The 18,061-nt window shown below is 44.9% G+C and overlaps 1 protein-coding gene across 1 annotated transcript in view; it reads left to right on the forward strand.

The window, feature by feature from the left end:
- The window catches only part of STXBP4 (syntaxin binding protein 4), a 106,693-nt gene extending 88,892 nt beyond the window's left edge, over positions 1-17,801 (forward strand). Inside the window, exons 16-17 of the mRNA XM_054709239.1 lie at positions 834-891; positions 17,687-17,801. Coding sequence (XP_054565214.1) covers positions 834-891; positions 17,687-17,801 — 173 coding nt within the window. The remainder of the gene's footprint in view (positions 1-833; positions 892-17,686) is intronic.
- Positions 17,802-18,061: the final 260 nt, after the last annotated feature.

An 18,061-nucleotide genomic window follows, 5' to 3' on the forward strand; every position in this document is an offset into this window, starting at 1 on the left:
TAATTGTAATATAAGAGAATGTGACTCCCTCAATATGGTGTGAGGGGGACAAAAACATACTCTTAACAGAAACATGGCCAAATAACTGCTTGCTTACTTCAGTCTCCATCTCTTTTTTTAAGTATATTTTTATTGATTTCAGAGAAGAGGAGAGAGAGAGAGAGAGAAACATCATTGATGAGAATCATCGAAATGGCAACCTCCTGGTTCATAGGTCAATGCTCAACAACTGAGCCACACCAGTCGGGCAGTCCGTATCTCTTTATAGCTAACTATTCTCAATCCCATGACAGAAATGTCTGGCCATTTATGTTTAGTGCATAAAATTCTTAATTAACAAAATATAATCCATTGTAAATCACTTTGCTAAGCTTTTAAACTTCATAAGGAATTCTGTCTTGTCCAAAAGCTGCTTTCAAACTGTGCTGATCCGGCATGCGTGCACCATTCCCCGTGGAGCTGAGTGCAAGGATGCAAAGGGAGCCAATTAAAGAACCTTAGAGCCAGAAGAGTCGAGCAGAGGCCATCTTGTTCACCCTTCTGCCTCCAGGCAAAAACCATCCCCTGCACCCAGAATTTGTACTTGAATCTGGCTGACAAACATGCTCACCATGTACATGACAAGCAGCTTATCTGTTCAGGACTTATGTATGACGTTCTCAAGAAGCTGAGTAGGAAAGCTCATCCGAATTGTTTTAATTCCTCCTTTCTAGGAAGTTATTTTGTTCAAGAAATGGTCTCAAATCATTGTAAAGATGTGGGAGTCTGTGTCTGCACCTCGAAGTTATCTTTGTCATCATATTGAGTGTATTTTCGGCTTCCTTTCACTCTAGGTCTACCTTATGGGTGGGAGGAAGCTTACACAGCAGATGGAATCAAGTACTTCATCAAGTAAGTACAAGCGTCTCCTCCAAGTAAGCAAGTTTTTCACATCTGGCGGGAACCTGGGAGTTGCAGACTAATCAGCAAAACCAAGACACCCTCTTGGAGGTTACAGAAATTAGAAACAAGAAATGAAGGCTCACCATTTTCACTTCATGTGATTTAAATGCTAATATCAGATATCATTTGGGGAACAAAATTTAAAAAATAATTTCAAGGGGAACATCAAAAAATTGAAACATGGTCATCATTGGAACTTCAATAGTGACCACTTAGATTCACTTCTGGCTTAAGGTATTAATATTTGTGAAAAGTTAATCTAATGAAAACCCCACTTAAAACTCCTCAATAATAGTGCTAAAAATGAACATTCTTAATGCTTTACAATCTGCACAGTTCATTTACCTGCAAATACTTTTCCCATCTTAGTGGATTCTCAGAACACCCTTTTCTATGTACCTTATTCTCCCTGTTTGATAATAAGAGCCTAGAATGGTTGCCAAAAATCCCCAGCCACAAAGTTACCAACCCAGAATAGAATCCGTCCTCTAACTCCAGGATTCTCCCTAATAGACTAGACCGGTGGTTGGCAAACTCATTAGTCAACAGAGCCAAATATCAACAGTACAACGATTGAAATTTATTTTGAGAGCCAAATCTTTTAAACTTAAACTTCTTCTAACGCCACTTCTTCAAAATAGACTCGCCCAGGCCGTGGTATTTTGTGGAAGAGCCACACTCAAGGGGCCAAAGAGCCGCATGTGGCTCGCGAGCCGCCGTTTGCCAACCACGGGACTAGACTGTAGCCAATAGAGACCTGTCTTTGCAAGGAATACATTTTCTAGCTGCTGACCTGGTTAACTTTATGTTGGACAAAGCAGTCTGGTATACTTCCACTATGTTTGGGACCATTCTTTTCATGTCAGATTTGGGTTATGAGGGCAAAAAGGGGGACTCCTGACAGACTCCTAAGATCCCAAGAGACTCCCTGAGTTGTCCTTTTTAACTAATACTTGCTGTGCATTTGGGGAGGAAGAGGGAGTCGTTCTTGCTGTCCTTTCAGAAGTGCAGGTATTTTCCAAAGCAATAGCCAGATTTTGGATTCTCAGGCTCTATGACTTGACACAGGTTCCTACATCTCTCTTCACCTGGTTTTCTCATCATAAAATCAGGGAAATATTACCTACTTTATAAAGTTGTTCAATGTTAAGTAAGCATTTAGCATAGAACTTTGAACATAGTAGGTGCCCAATAAGTACTCAGAAATTTACAATATGGAGAAATCGTCTTGGTGGGGAGAAAAAAACATGAAAAATAATGTAACCATTAACAACATTGAGAATTCAAAAGCTTCATATTTGAAAATATTTAAGGAAAAATTAGGGGTAAACTTGTCAAAGTAGTGTCATGATATATTTTTGCTTGTGGTCTCCAGCAAAAAGTAATTCGTACAGCAAAGGTATGGTTTGTAACCTACAGAGGGCAAGAGGACTGATGGAGCAGAGGACCCAGGAATTCCATGTATAGGTCACATTTAGCCCCTTACTATTCACTTCCAGAATCATAGCTCTTCTGGAAGGGAAGTTTCACTCTGATATGCTGGGTTAACCATGGTTAGTTCTTGGACGATTGAATCACTGGGCTTTCAGGATGGCAGGAAGATGAAAAACCGTATTCAGATCTGCTTTGGTTTCTTTCTCATAGTAACTTTGTAATGAATAAGGGAAAAGATATGACGGTGGTGAAGGAAATAGGCATTCATTGGGCATTAGCTGGTGTTGAATAGCCAGGCATATGTTAGGTGTATTTTTCTATGTGTCGTGTCATTAAATCCTCCTAACAATGTGGAAAGTGGGCACCACTCGGCTCTTATAAGAATGGTATTCTGATGGTGGTTAGCTGCCTCCTGCCCTCAGCCATGCCTGTCTTCTAGAAGGTCCCCAAAGAAATGCCTGATCAAAGAAAGGCAAACTAGTATTCATTATTCACTGGGGTTCTGAATTCAAAGGCGTTTGGAAAATGGCAGTGAGTGAGTGTGGACCCTGTGGGGACTCTGCTACACTTAGCCTTAGCCGTCTGTCAGTGTATTCCAACCAAAAGGTGAGGTCAGGGCCCAGCTAGTGTCATAGGAGGAAAAGGATACGAAAGGATCATCGCCAACTACCAAGGAAAAGGAGAGAGCAGGAGACGGCCAGCAGAGAGCGAGTGTGCCCCATGGCCTGTTACCCAGCTGGCTTATGCTGCCGTCCTTTGCAGACGGAACACTAGCCTGGGCTGGCGCTCCCTCCTACTCGAGGGAGAGTAGCCCCCGAGCAGAGGAGAGAAGAGAAAGAATACACAAGTCCTCTGACTGCCCTGAGATCTAACTCACAGTTCCTGTGGAAGGAATAGAAAGAGACACTACATTTATATAGTGGACTCCGGTCTAGAAAATGTACCACTTGGAGTGTGTTTTGGAAGGTCATTAATAGTTGTCTCTGACTTTTATATCGACTCATAAGGAAAGCAAGAAAGAGGTAATAAGACAGATTTGTTCCCAAAGGACAATGGTGGGCATCATTGTCTCACCATTACAGTCTGAGAAACTGTGTGGAGAGGAGACTAAACCTGTCAAGGTTACACAGCAGGAAAATCACACAGACCCAGGGTTGTCTGCCCCATAGCCACCCCTGCCCCACCACGCACACACACATGCACACGCACACGCACACGCACACGCACACACTGCACCTCCTCCATCTCCTTATTTTAATATAGTATGTTTACATGTGACAAAGAAGACATTTTAAACAGATCTTCATTTAGGGAGAATTCTATACTTTATTCATTTTAAAACAGCAGATTAGAAACTTAATTCTAAGAATGAGTACTTATCTCCTGGAGATCAGAAAGATCAAATAGTAGAGATAAGAAAAATCGAACACTACACCAGTGCTTCCTTTCCCAGCCTCATGGAGGAACAGGGTGCATACCAGGAATTGGGTTTGGGGGAGTGGGGTTGGCTAGAAATTAACCCTATTCAAGCACCTACCCTTATTTTACCTTTATTCTGTATGAAAGTCTTACTTAATAAGTGTTACATACTTCCCTACCTTTCAGGCCACTGAACAAACACAAATTATTGCAAATGTCAATCTTATACATAATACAGTGAGTTCTGCAGGGGGATATTAGGCCGTATAAGCTAGAATACAGATTCAGCGGTCACTTCTCTGCTCTCAACATGCCTGTCTATCCCCTCACCCCACTCTTCTTTTTTATCCTCTACACACTTCACCCTCTTCCCCAGGAGTTTGTTATGTGAAGAGGACAAGACACCAGATAATCAGACTAAGTTGAATTGCTTGTCAGTAGCCCTTGAGGTGTGTCTGCAGAGGTTTGTGTGTGAGTCAAGTACATACGTTCTGGTACAGGTGCCTTCCGTCAGGAAGGTCATGTGGTAGAGGGGAAAGAAGAACATGGGCCTTGGAGTGGGAGAGACCAGGTTCAAATGCTGGTGTCTCTGTAGAATAGGTGCATGACGGACACGCGGGCTTAACCTCTCGGAGCTTTAATTCCCACATTTATGAGATGGAAAGAATGTTAGTGCTTCCCAGGCTAGTGTTTCTGTCCAGAATGAATGAGCTTATGTATGAAAAGAGCCTATCATAGCACCTGACCCAAATTAGCCACTTCTAGCCAAGCTGAGCCCCCCTCACTCCCTCACTGACTCTAACATTTGATGGGCTTACTTGTTGGCTCGTTAGCTGCATTCAGATAGATGATTCCGCCAGAGAAGTAGTGCCTGCATAAACAAACATCTACTCTGGGTCTTTCTTGAAACTTGTTTTATTTTGTTTTGTTTTTTTTTAATCTTCATCCTCCCACTACACCAACCAAAATTTGAGCCTGGATAGCCTGTGCTGGTTTTTGAGGTAGGAGTGGAGTGGTTCATTTACCAGGTTAATGTACTTTGGAGGCAAGGAATGACGAGTAATTAATTCAGGTTATTACCTCTCTCACCTTTACTTGTGATTGAAATCACCCTCCGAAATACCAGAGGAGGTGATGGTCTGTATACATAGTCTTTCCCCTGAGATTGACATCTGTCACTGGCGTCCCAGAAATTGAATTGTTACCTCTGATGGAAGCCACGCCTCAGGCAGAGGAATAACTGTCAGTGCTGTCCCAAGAATGCCCAGACAGGTATTGTCCTCACTGAACATCCCCGTCCATTGCACAACCATTAATACTTTGTGGTCGTCTACTTAGGTTCTGACTCAGGGGAAGAAAGCATTGCACCTGGTGTAAACAAGTTTATTCCAAGTGTTGGTGTTATGCAAAGAGCCGAGAAAACCTCAGCATATTGTTTGCCGATTCCAAAGAAATAACCCCCGGAGGACTGGCCGTGAAAGACATGGGTGTACTAGGACTTGCCTGTGCACCGATGGCGGCTGGCCCGTGAAGTTTTCCATCATACAGGAGAGTGGGGGGGTGGATTCTGCCACCCAAACTTTCCAAGTACCGTGTTATATAGAGCCCAGAAAACACAGCACACAGCACGCAGGCTGTTTCTCTGCAGCTGTTGACCGTCCGCGCTCACATCACAAGCAGGTTCTCTCTGGCCCAGCAGCTGGCCAGGCGCCCGAGGTCTCACAGTCCTCTGACAGATGGCCTGCACCGTTCCCACAGGGCGGGCTTAGGGAGGGCCCCATGTTCTCACATACCACACACGTGGCCTTGCTAGAGTGTTTCATAGAACTAAGAACATGTATATCTCCTATGTATATGTGTATACCAATATGTGTGTGCACATATGTATATAGGCAGGGCTTGCTCACTTGATATATATGTGAGCATTCAAGGGAAAATGCTCTTATCTTTTCCTTAGAGAGAGAGTTGCAGCATTCTTAAATTTAATGACAAGTGTCAGTTGTTTGATGGTGCTATAATGAAGTTATCTGATTAACTTGACCATTTCCTTCTTACCTTCTATCTTCCCTTTGAAGTTGTATACTGTTCCACATTTATAGTGGTCTTTGGTATGACTCCACTTTACAAGTTCATGTACTTTATCTGTATGTTACATAATTTTACAAAACCATTATGAGAGTTACGTCCGATGGTGAAAGTGAATTTAAATACTACAAATTAGACAGCTGCTACATTGCTTTCATTGTACTCTTATTTTTTATTGAAAGATTCAGACTTAATCAGTGATCCTTGTTGTGCTAATTCTCTATTGCTGCATAATAACATTCCCCCAAGTGTTGTAGCTTCTAACAGTACATATTTATTTTCTCACCGAGCTTCAGAAAGTGGACCATCCAGGTGTGGTTTTGCCGGGTCAGCGTGGCTCTCTCTGGGTTTCTCCGGAAAGTGCAGTCAGGCTGCTGGCTGGGGTGGGAATTGCAGAGTGGCTTACTGGGACCTGCGCATCTGTGCCACGCCCACACGGGACTGCTGGCGGGAGGTCTCATTTCCTTGCCACGATGTGGACCTTGCACCATAGGGCCACAGGGCTGCTCCCAGCATGCTGCTCACTTCCCCCCAAGCAAGGGGCAAAAAAAAAGTGAGAGCAAGAAAAACATCAAGACCAACACAACCTTCTGTAGCCAGTGCCTTCTATGACCAGTCTCAGAAGTGATGACATGCCATCACTCTGCCATATGCCACTGGTCACACAGACACCCCTGGTACAATGTGGCAGCAGCTACCCAGGTGTGAGTGGTGTCACTGGGATCTATGTTAGAGCATGCCCACAACAATGCTGTTTCACAATGTACTGCGTGTGCAGCATATCACGTTTATATATCATCTATACAGCTGTATAAACAATACAATTCTCAATATCAGACACTTGCTTCAAACATAAAATTATGCTTTGGTGATTTTTCAAGTAGGTACAATCATTTCTCTTTAAAAGTTACTTACACTTGGTTTATACTTCTCCCTCCCCCCATTTGTGCTGACATGCCTTTATGTCGGATCCTAAAGTCTGAGACGTTGCTGCTCACTCTGTGAATCCCGTTCTTCGTTCCAGAGGAAGCGTTGTACTTACAGCATCAGAGAGGCGTGGCAGTGGAATCTGGGGAGGCTGTGATTTCTCCATGAAACAAGTTTCTGTCTAGAGCAGAGAAAGCCAGTGGGTTTCAGCTCACTCCTCAAGGGTAGTTGTTACAAATTCTGAGGCTACATTCACCCTCACTGCCGTGGGCCTTGATCCATGAGGGATGTCTGCTATGCAGTGGAGGGGAGTAAACAGGCATGTAAGACATGTGCCATAACTGTGCAGTCATTGGTCTTCTAGAACATGTAGCTAACACAGGAGCTCTGCCAGGATGGACAGCAATAATGCAAATAGTAGGCTGGAATAACAAACAATGGCAGCACCCCCCCACCCCAAGTTCTTATGAGATAGTATTTAAGTGCTTTGCTCCTAGGATCCTAAAAGGATTTCCAGTAGGCATAGTTCTTCGCATTTGTCAAAAGTCAGGGTCCATTAATGACTCTTTTTAAAAAATATATATTTTTATTGATTTCAGAGAGGAAGGGAGAGGGAGAGATAGAAACATCTCAATGATGAGAGAGAATCATCGATCAGCTGCCTCCTACACACCCCCCACTGGGGATCAGGTCCACAACCCAGGCATGTGCCCTGACTGGGAATCGAACCATGAACTCCTCGTTCGTAGGTCAACGCTTGACCATTGAGCCATGCCAGCAGGGCTATTAATGACTCTTAAATCATGGTCTGAATTGGGTTGGGATATCCTATTAGGTTGTTCCCAGGTAGGAAAGAATGTGGATCATAACCTGTATATGAATAAAATTGTCCTTGTCAGCTTACCATGCTAATTAAAGGGTTAAGTTACAGCGTGTTAAATCATTTTTAAAAAAATAGAAAACACAAAGGAGAAAAATTGGAAGTTATATTACCTCCTGACTTTATTTTTCAAGTAGAGCCTACCTTCGGTAATTCTAATGTAATTAGAAGTTAAGGAGCTGTGAGAAGGGAGAATGGAGAGGAAGGGACAGTTTCCGGATTGGAAATAAAAAGCTACTGTTTTTCCCTTCTAAATCCGTGGCAGATTACTGTAGCTCCACTTTAGTGGACACTGTCAGGAGCCCTCCTACTGAAAACCTCATTAATTCGGCTGCTTTGATTTTTGAGGAGTTAAGAAATACCCACTGGCAGCCCGCTAAATCTGAGGCTCCCTTGATGGGGCGTCAGGGAAATTTCTATGCACCTAACCTGAGCCTAGATGAGGAGAAGGCGTGTAGGTTCCTCACTATCTTTTGCATGTATGAGAATCCTGAGCATTTTATTAACAAGACTACAATGAAGGAAGAAATATGCACCTCTTTAAATATTTTGTCCCCAAATACTTCTTAGCTATGAATAACATTGTAAGGTATCGAAATCACTAGTTTGGATGTAGCCATCAGTGTGGCAACTGGCTTAGAGTATTCAGTAACTAGTCTAGTGCCTGGTATGTGTAGGGACTGAATAAATATTCATTAATGAATGAATGCTGTCATTGGCAATTTGGAGAAGCAATTGGCGAGAAAAAAAATATATAGGCGTTAGTATCAGACAGACTGGATTCTGTAGTTTTCGCCACCATTTTTTGAGTGTGACCCTGGTATAATTGGTATTATTTCAACTGTCTGTACTTCCCTTTCTCATCCAAAAGCAAAACTAGTGATTTCTATCTCAGGATTGTTTTTGAGAATTGAATAAAACAAGGGATGAAAAACCCTGGCAAGATATCTGGCTCATACAGAGTGATGAACAGATGTTAGTTCCTCTCCCTTCCTTACTTTATACTATAGCCACTTGCCAATGTCCTTACTTTATTCTATAGCCACTTGCCAATGTCCTTACTTTATACTCTAGCCACTTGCCAAAGAAGGCGTTTTAAACGACAGCCTTGGCGCAGCTGCAGAGAGAAACCAGTGGCCACAGCCTACACTTATGCCACTTCCCGGCCAGTCAGAAGCCCTGTGACAGGAGCAGAGAGGGCGCGTTGCTCAGGAGCCTGAGACAGCTTGCGCTGGGTTTTCTATAAATATCTAGGTAGGGGTAGCAACATGAAGCGCTGTGTGAGCAACTGTCACTTAAACGAAAGGCCAGCCAGCTGGCTGGGGTTACTCGGAATGGCAAAGCCCACTGAAATGAATAAAACATCCAATCCAGACAGCCGGCATCAAGCTCTCTCCCCACTTAACCGATGACAGGTGGAACTGAGGCCGGAAGTATGTTTGCGGCATCCCATTGGGATAATAGAAGCCAGTCTCTGGGACTGCGTAAAGTACTTTGGAAACTTGTCACCTTTCTGGGGTTATACTTTTTATTTAGCCAGATGCGAATTCTCTCTGCCCCCACGATCCTTTATTTAAAATTTCCAGCAAATACGAAGCTTTTTGTCAAACACTTTCCCTTAAAAATTTGGTTGCTGTATTAGTCGGCTAGGGCTGCCATAACGAAGTAGCCCAGACTGATGGCTTACACCACGTAAGTCTATTTTCCCACAGTTCTGACGGCCACCATTAAGATGCCGTCAGGACTGGTTTCTGGTGAGGCATGACTTCCTGGGATGTAGGCAGCTACCTTCTCACTGTGCCCGCACATGGGCTGTCCTCTGAGAACTTATGGAGAGAGATCTCTGGTGTCCCCTTCTTCCAAGGACAGTAGTCCCATTGCACCGGGGCCTCACAGCCATGATTTCACCGGAGGAAGTCATATCTCCAAATGTAACCACATTAGGGTTAGGGTTTTGACATATGAATCGAAGTGGGTGGGGCACAATTCAGTCCATAATAGTTCCTTTCCATAAGATCTCTAGCACCTTCCTTTTCTTCCTCCAACAATCTCCTTAACAATGCAGCATATAGTCTTTATTCCTCTACATTTACCAAGCTTTCAGCAAATTGCAAGAGTTAATCCACACCCGGGCCTTTTCTCTTAGGCTCTGTAGAGTCTTTAGTGGAAGAAACAGCTGAAGGGACGGGGGAGCATGGCCAACAGAATAATGGCTCTCCAGCGATGTCCACATGCTAATCCCTAGAACCTTTGGATGCATTAGGTTACATGGTAAAGGGGCATCAAGGTTGCAGGTGGAATTAAGGTTGCAAATCAGCTGACCTAAAACTAGGGAGCGTCACCTAGATTATCCAGGTGGGTCCAATCTAATCACTTGCTTCCTTTAAGAATGGAAGAGGGAGGCAGAAGGAGAGAGTCGGAAAAGAGATGGGACGGTGAGAGCAGGGTCAAAGATATGCTGTGTTGCTGGCTTTGAAGATGGGGCCATAAGCCATGGAGTGTAGGTGGTCTTGAAAAGCTGGAAAAGTATGGAAATGTTGTGGACCCCTCTCCCCCAGACAAGAACGTATCCTGGCCAGGACCTTCATTTTAGCCCGGTTGAGACCCATGCCGGACTTCTGAGCTACAGAACTGTAAGCCAGTAAATTGGTGTTGTTTTAACCAAGTTTTTGATAATTTGTTGCTACACCAATAGAAAACTAATACAGGAAGTTAGAGGTGGAGGGAGAATGTGATGGTGGTGGTGATGGTGAACCAAGAATGTGTCAGGCATGGAACTGGGGGATTTATATATGTTGTCTCTTCACAAACTATTGAAGCAGGTATTCTAAGTTTTCTAGATTAGGAAACCGAGACTCAGAGCCCCAGTAGCTTTTCCAGAGACATGCAGGTAACCAAGTTGGTAGGTACACGGGCCACCTGGAACTTCAAACCAGGTCTGCAAGTAGTCCTGCTTTGCAGGGTCTTAAAGCTCACATACCAGTCAATTCAGGGATTCCTGCTTGAAGGAGGGCTTATTTTTTCTTTGGATGGTGCTTTTGAAGGCTCAGCACCTTCTAGCTCATGGCTCTATCATTCCCTAGCGTCTCAGTGGCCTCTGCATTCAGTTTGTAACCTCTGGCCCAGAGACAAACATCAATTCTCTTACCTTGCATTGATGGGGACTAGTCACATGCTTACATGAGGCTGTAGTGGGAGCTGGGAAATGTAGTCTCTGCCTGGGCAGCTGCCTCCAGGTTACAGCTCTACAATATGAAACAAATACACCAGCACAAAAGTCTATATAATGTGTTTATTAGTGTATAATAGTCCAGTGTGTAGGTATCAGTGTCAGTAGGACATGTTCTTTGAGTTCTTCTGTATTTTTTGACCTATCCTGATTGAAAACAGTAGCAATTTTTAGGAGTTACCAGAGCTGTAATCTGTGACTATAGTACACTTTCTTTCTTTGAAAAATTAATTAATTGGACCTGGCATGTTTTGCCAATGATTTAAGCCTCTGTATACAGTATATTTGAAAAATATAATTGATGTTTCCACATTTTTAGGAATTTTCATTGTTCTAGTTTTGCAAGTCTAGTAAGATAGCAATTGTTTTACATTATTATACATAAGTAGGATTTTACTGTACCTTAGATTCTTGCAATATAATTTGATATCTGAGGTCTAAAGATTTTTAAGTTAAGGTCATGTGCCGCATAACAAAGTTTAGGTCAGTGCCGCACCACATGTATGACGGCGATCCCTTAAGACTATAATGGAGCCAGAAATCCCTATCACCTAGCGATGTAGCTGCTGCCGTGTCGCAGCGCAACACACTACTCCCAGGTTCGCTGTGATGCTGGTGTAAAAAATGTCACTTGTTTGTGTACTCACTATAGTGTACTTTTTATCCTCATTTTTATCCTTTCTACTTCCAACAAAGTGCGTTTGCTATAAAACAGTGCTGTGTTACTGCGGTAGCAGCCTCCTCTGTGTCTTGCTTCCCGTGTCTCCTGATCACACCGTTTTCCCTGTGCTCGATTTAATCTCGTGCTGTTTTGTGCAGTGACACGCTGTTCGGGCCTGTAGCCTGGGAGCAGTGCGCTATCCCGCACAGCCCCGGTGCGCAGGCGGCTGTGCCGGCCAGGTCTGTGCACGCGTACTCTGTGATGTTCGCGCAGCGACACAACTTCTAGCGGCGCGTTTCTCTGAACAGAGTCCCAGTTAGGCAGTGCGTGACTGTAATTGGATTTTTGAATTTTCAAAAGATATCTTATGTATTTTTTTATAGAAAGTGCCATAAATGTATAATAAAAATAAAATTTGTTTTCAAAACTTGGAAGATTTGGATGGGGTCCTGCTAATACTTGATTAGAGCCTCGCTGGATCTTCAAATTCCTAAGTACAGAATGCTCAGCGTGTTCTGAGAAATATCCATTTTGATTTTAGCAGTGTATTTTCAAAATTATATAAGAGGGAAGTCTTTAAAGTATAAATCTTTTATTGTCATTAGTACTTGCAGTTTATGGCCAGTAGTAAAATTTTCTAGTGTTTTTAAGTTACTGGTGGCACAAACAGATTGAATTAACATATATTCACTTATTTGTTCTCATTTTCTAGTTCATATGAATGTTATATACTTAAGTTAGCTCGCCCCCTGCCCTGGCTGGGTGGCTCAGTTGGTTGGAGCATTGTCCCGTACACCAAAAGGTTGCGGGTTTGATTCCTGGTCAGGGCACATATCTGGGTAGCAGGTTCAGTCCCTGGCCGGGGTGCATATGGGAGGCAACCAATGAATGTTTCTCTCTAACATCAATGTCTCTCTCCCTCCCTCCCTCTCTCCCTCTATTTCTCCCCCCCTCCCTCCGTTCCTTCCTTTCTTTCTAAAATGAATAGGAACATATCCTCGGGTGATGATTTAAAAAAAAGATAGCGCCCCCCCCCCCCCCAATAAAAGAGCATTGGAAGTTAATTACTTTGGCTCATTATTCTGCAGCTTTATCTTAAACATGATTAAATAATACTTAAAATCATGTTAACTTCACAATGTTATATAAATAGTGCCATCTACAATGGAAGATTAACAAAAGGGTCTCTTTCATCACAGACAGTTATAAGAATGAATTTCTACAAAATGAGTAGACTTTTTATCTTTAAACCACTTTTCTCTTAATATGCTGCCCTAAATTTTTGAAAGAAAGCATTTTGCATGCTAGGAGGTAAGAAACACAAGGAGAGCCATTATAATGAAATTTAAATAATTCACTTACATTTCTCTGCCAATAAAATAAAACATGTTCTGTTAGAGTTTTTTTTAATAAGCTCTAAATTATGTCTTACAATTTACTATTATTCTAGAAGAAAAAACTCAACACAGTCATCTTCCCAAATCAAATATTAATGTTTTCCAACAACAGATTTGGCGATCATTCAGAGGCAAGTAATATGATCATTTTTATATTTTCAAATATATCTGAACGGCTGCTGATGGCTCCCCAAATCAGGTCAGATGCACTCTCTGCAGGCACATTGGCCAGAGGTACTGCATGTTCCAAGGGAAGATGTGCATTTCACAGTCAGCCTCATCTATTTTCCAGGCTTCTACATTTTTCATACTAAGTAGCAGCATCTCACTCTATGAACCACGGGGTCTTTATTAATTAAACAGCATCAACAGGGCTGATTTATTTTCTCTCTTCTCAGTCGAATTACCAAGCACATAAACCGGGGAGCAAACATTTCGAATGCTCTCCAAGCCAGTCGATCTGGGATGAGCTCATCATACAGCGCTCGCTAGGACATAAAAAACTGAACAGTAAACACACAGATGCCCCATTCCATCATCATAGGAAGAATTCCAAGCTTTTCTCACAGTAATCAGAAAGCCCTAGTTATCCATCAAGCTGGCCACGGTCATTAATTGAATGTGTACTTATTGCCAGGCACTGTCCATGCCTCACCTGATTCCGAAGCATTGGCTCTGGAGGTTTTTACAGAAGACCCGGGTGAAAAGTGTGCTTGACACACAGAGCACTCTCTCTGCTGCTGAAGTTTTCTTTTCTTTTCTAGTAGTAGCTGTTCTCATATTTGGTGTGTGTTTTTAAAATGTCCAGACAAGCCCAGCCAGTGGCTCAGTGGTTGAATGTCGCCCTATGAACCAGGAGGTCACAGTTCGATTCCCGGTCAGGGCACATGCCCAGTTGAGGGCTCGATCCCCAGTGTGGAACGTGCAGGAGGCAGTCGATCGTTGGCTCTCTCTCATCATTGATGTTTCTATCTCTCTCTCCCTCTCTGAAGTCAATAAAAATCTAGTTTAAAAAATAAAATAAAATGTACAGGAGAGCATATTGGGAGTATAAAATTAATTAATATTTTATGGCATTGTTTTTTATTTGGAGTAATATAAGGTGTTGCTTCATTGCTAAAAAGTGTTTAATGAAGGTTACTGGCAAGGATGACTTTCTGATGGAACTTCCTAAGATATTGTTCAGTCTACTAGTATACTAGTTCCTACATTTTTTCTTAGACATTTTGTTTTTCTTTTAAACTAGAGGCCCAGTGCATGAATTCGTGCATGAGTGGGGTCCGTCTTGCCGGCCCCAATCAGGGCGGATTGGGGCTGGGGCTGGGCCTGTCAGGAGAAGGAGATGGCATGAGGTTGGCTGGCCAGCCCTCCTGGATCAGGGCCCAATCAGGGCCCCCATTAAGGGCTGGGCCAGCTGGGGGAAGGGGCCGCAGGTGATTGGCTGATTGGGGTTGGGGGTGCAGATTGGGGGTGGGACCAGCCATGGGGAGGGGCTGTGGGCAGTGGCCGAATGGGTGGTTGGGGGGTGCCGATCGTGGGCCAGCAGCCTGGGGGAGGGGCCATGGGTGGTTGGCCTGCAGGCCCTGCCCCTGATCAGGGTGGGCAGAGGGGCTGCAGGAGATTGGCGGGACAGCCCCACCTCCTATTGGGGTGGGGGGGGCGATCGGGCTGGGGGCAGCTGGGGGGAGGGGCTGCAGGCCAATCAGGATGGTGGGGGCCCATCAGGGGTGGGGGCAGCTGCGGGGAGGGGCTACAGGCCAATCAGGATGGCTGGCCAGAGGGAGGGGCTGTAGGAGGTTGGCCACCCAGCTCCGCCCCCTATTGGAATGGGGGGGGGGGTGTGATCAGGGGCAGGCTGGCTGGGGGGAGGGGCTGTGAGCCTATCGTGGTAGGAGGGGCTGATGGGGGCGCAGCTGGCGGGGAGGGAGGAAGGGAGGGTTTTTTGGCCAGCAGGCCTGTCTCTTGATTGGGGTGTGAGAGTCGATCAGGGGCAGGCCGGCAGGGGGGAGGGGCCGCGAGGCTGGCCGAGGGCCCCACCCCCTTATCGGGCCGGTTGGCCAGCCACAGTTGTTGTCATAGCTACGAGGTGCTCCATGCACCTCCTGGTGACCGGTGGTTTGGTCATTTTGGTCGTGAGGCTTCTTGGCCTTTTATTATTATGACTAGAGGCCCAATGCATGAAAATTCGTGCATGAGTAGGCCTTCCTTCCCCCGCTGCCGGCACCAGCTTCCCTCTAGCACTTGAGATCCGGGCTGCATCCTTCTGGCTGCCCACAGGCACCTGGGACTCAGGCTGGCTTCCCTCAGGCCCCGCTTCGTCAGGAAGGATGTCCGGAATGACATCTGGAATGATGTCCGGTCTAATTAACATATTACCCTTTTATTATTGTAGATGGTCAGTTTAGTGTTTGCATTTGGGCACTTACATTTTAAGCATGAGAATATAATTTTTTAAGTCAAATAGGAAAGCATGCACCTGGACTTAGCTCTTAGGTCATTGCTCCCATTTTACCTGCTTCATAGGGCTTCCTTCTCTGACAGTCTTTCTTCCCATCCTCCCCGGTTAGGGAACATTGTAGGGGAGTGAGAATTTATAGTCATTTAAAGTCTCTTCTTTGGACTAACATACTGTAAATGGGCTGATAAATATTAAATATATATATATAACAAGGTTTTAGAATGAGCAAAACTGTCTCATCAGGGTGTTTCCTTTAGCCCTAAACATGGACTTCGCCCAGGACGACGCATCCTCATTTCCCCTTGCAGTGGCATTCACGCCCCCTTATGTTACACTCACTAGTATTTATTTAAAACCACTTCCAGTTTAGGAGCTTTGCAGCTTTATAAAGGCCTTGCAATGGAGTGAACCTGTGCAGAATCAGCTGCGATAGTATTTCAGCCTCTGAATTAGACGTTCCATTCAACCACTTGAGATAACAGTCATGCGGATCACTGTGCAGAGAGGAACGCGTCTCTGTACCACTTACCCACACTCTGTGGCTGTGAAACTGACAACGTCTGGGCCTTACCGCCTTCACCTTGATTCTTAAACAGCTTAAACTCTTTTACCCAATCATGACCCCATCGGTGATCTTCCTCCATGGAAAGATGCACTTTTAATATGTGAACAGACAAGTTGAACAAGTTTTATAGGGGGATGTGGAGAGAATTTAGAGTATAGGGTTGACAACAACCTAGATGCAGTAATGACAGTGAAAGTGACCATTCGTACTAAGTCCAACATTTGCAGTTACCGTCATCGACAGCCAGGAAAGCAGGTGCATTTTGTGACGACTCCCACATCGTGTTCTGTAGAACACTAGCCCTGTGTGTGCTCGTAAGGGCACGCTAGTTTGAGAAAGATTGCCTACTCTTGGAGAGTCTGAGAGCACAGGTGTATATTAAAGGTCCTGGGAAATCCTGGAATAAAGAAACCTACCTAACTACATCATATCTCAAACTTACTTTACCATAAAATTCTCTTCTTCATGTAAAGATCCTTGGAACACACTTTGGGAATTGTTCCCCTGTAAGGTAGGAGATCCATCCAGAACCACAACCCTATTTGATCCTCAAAGTGCCAGCCCAGGAGGACTCGCCCTAAGACCTGCTGCTGCTTCTGAGGTTGAGTTTGGATAGGATTGGGGCGGAGGAAACTGAGGTGGGATTGATGAAGGCAGTGGGGGGAACCAGGGCCAGAAAGAATATCCAAGGAAAAGAAACAGATGGCCGTAATTCCAGAAGCTCTGTCCCGCTCTCAGGCACTGGGCCAGCAGCGGTGGATTCAGGACACCCGTCCAGCTGCAGGTGTGTGGGTTACTAGTGCTGAGAAACGCCACCCACCAGGTAGGGGCGCGCTCTGTGATGTCTCACCACCACCCCAACATGGCCTGCGTCCTGTGTACATCCTTCCCTACCTCTGCTTGTCACCTTCCGGAAACGACTAGTCATCAGTTGTGAGAACAGTTAGGCCCGTAAACTTGGAGAAAAGTATCCATTCCCCCCCTCCAGGAGCTTCCTGTGCAGTAAGAAGGCCTAAAAATAAACGCATGTTATCCTATGGCATAATAACAGGGAGAGATGGGCACAGATGGGAGGAAGCCAGAGGGAGATGTGGTTCTTTAGACTCAGTCGCCTAGGTGAACCCAGTGGGAGAGGAAGACTGTCGCGGAGAAGGAAGCCCTGGTGAAGCAGGTAAAAAACAAAGCGTTTCCTAGGATGGAGTACGTATCCGAGCCAGAAGGCTCTGTCTGGCAGTGAATTTTTAGCAAGTGAGCAACCGTGTGGGATTTGTCATTAGAAAGACCTCTTGGCTGGAGTGGAGCGTGAATTAGAAACGAACAGAACAGAGGCAGAGAGACAAGCCATTCAGTGACCCAGGCAGTAGCATCAGAGAAGGAGAGGAAGGAAGAGGTCCAGAGAGGCTGCCCCAAGGCAGCCACAGAGCTTGCAGCTGGTGACTGTCAGGTAAGGAGAGGTGAGGAATCCACGACGAATGACTCTCCTGCCATTCTTGTTACCACAGGAGAAAACAGACGTGGTTTTTGTTGGACCTTAAAACACATGTAAGACATTAAAAAGGCTGGATCCGGTTCCACCTGCTTCCCATCCCGGGACTGCAGTCGGTAGAAGCGGTGTCACTGGGCCGAGTACTTGTATGGACGGGTGGGACACGCTTCCCGATTGTAACTGCGTTCCTTGTTCCCCTCAAGTCACGTAACACAGACCACATCCTGGATCCACCCCGTGGTGAGTGCGCTGAGCCTGCCCTGCTCCGAGGAGAACGAGGAGGACTGCCCCCGGGAGCTCCCCGACCAGAAGAGCTGATGGTTTTCCGCAGGAAGCTGAGCGCCGTGGTCCTCTCGCGTCTCTGTCCACGCGGACAGCCCTCAGACGTCATGTCTAAAATAGGAATGAACACACTACGTGTGAAAGTTGTGAAACGGAGACTGGACTTAGGCGACTTTTGTAAAGCTTCTTGCTTTAACTATACATTCACAAGGTCAATTGCCACTACACTAGTTCTGTAAGAATAATCTAGTCCTGTATTTTGAAGTCATATATAATTGCACATTTATATTTTGTAT

The sequence above is a fragment of the Eptesicus fuscus genome, chromosome 20, assembly GCF_027574615.1.
Source record: "Eptesicus fuscus isolate TK198812 chromosome 20, DD_ASM_mEF_20220401, whole genome shotgun sequence".
In the NCBI taxonomy this organism is placed as follows: domain Eukaryota; kingdom Metazoa; phylum Chordata; class Mammalia; order Chiroptera; family Vespertilionidae; genus Eptesicus; species Eptesicus fuscus.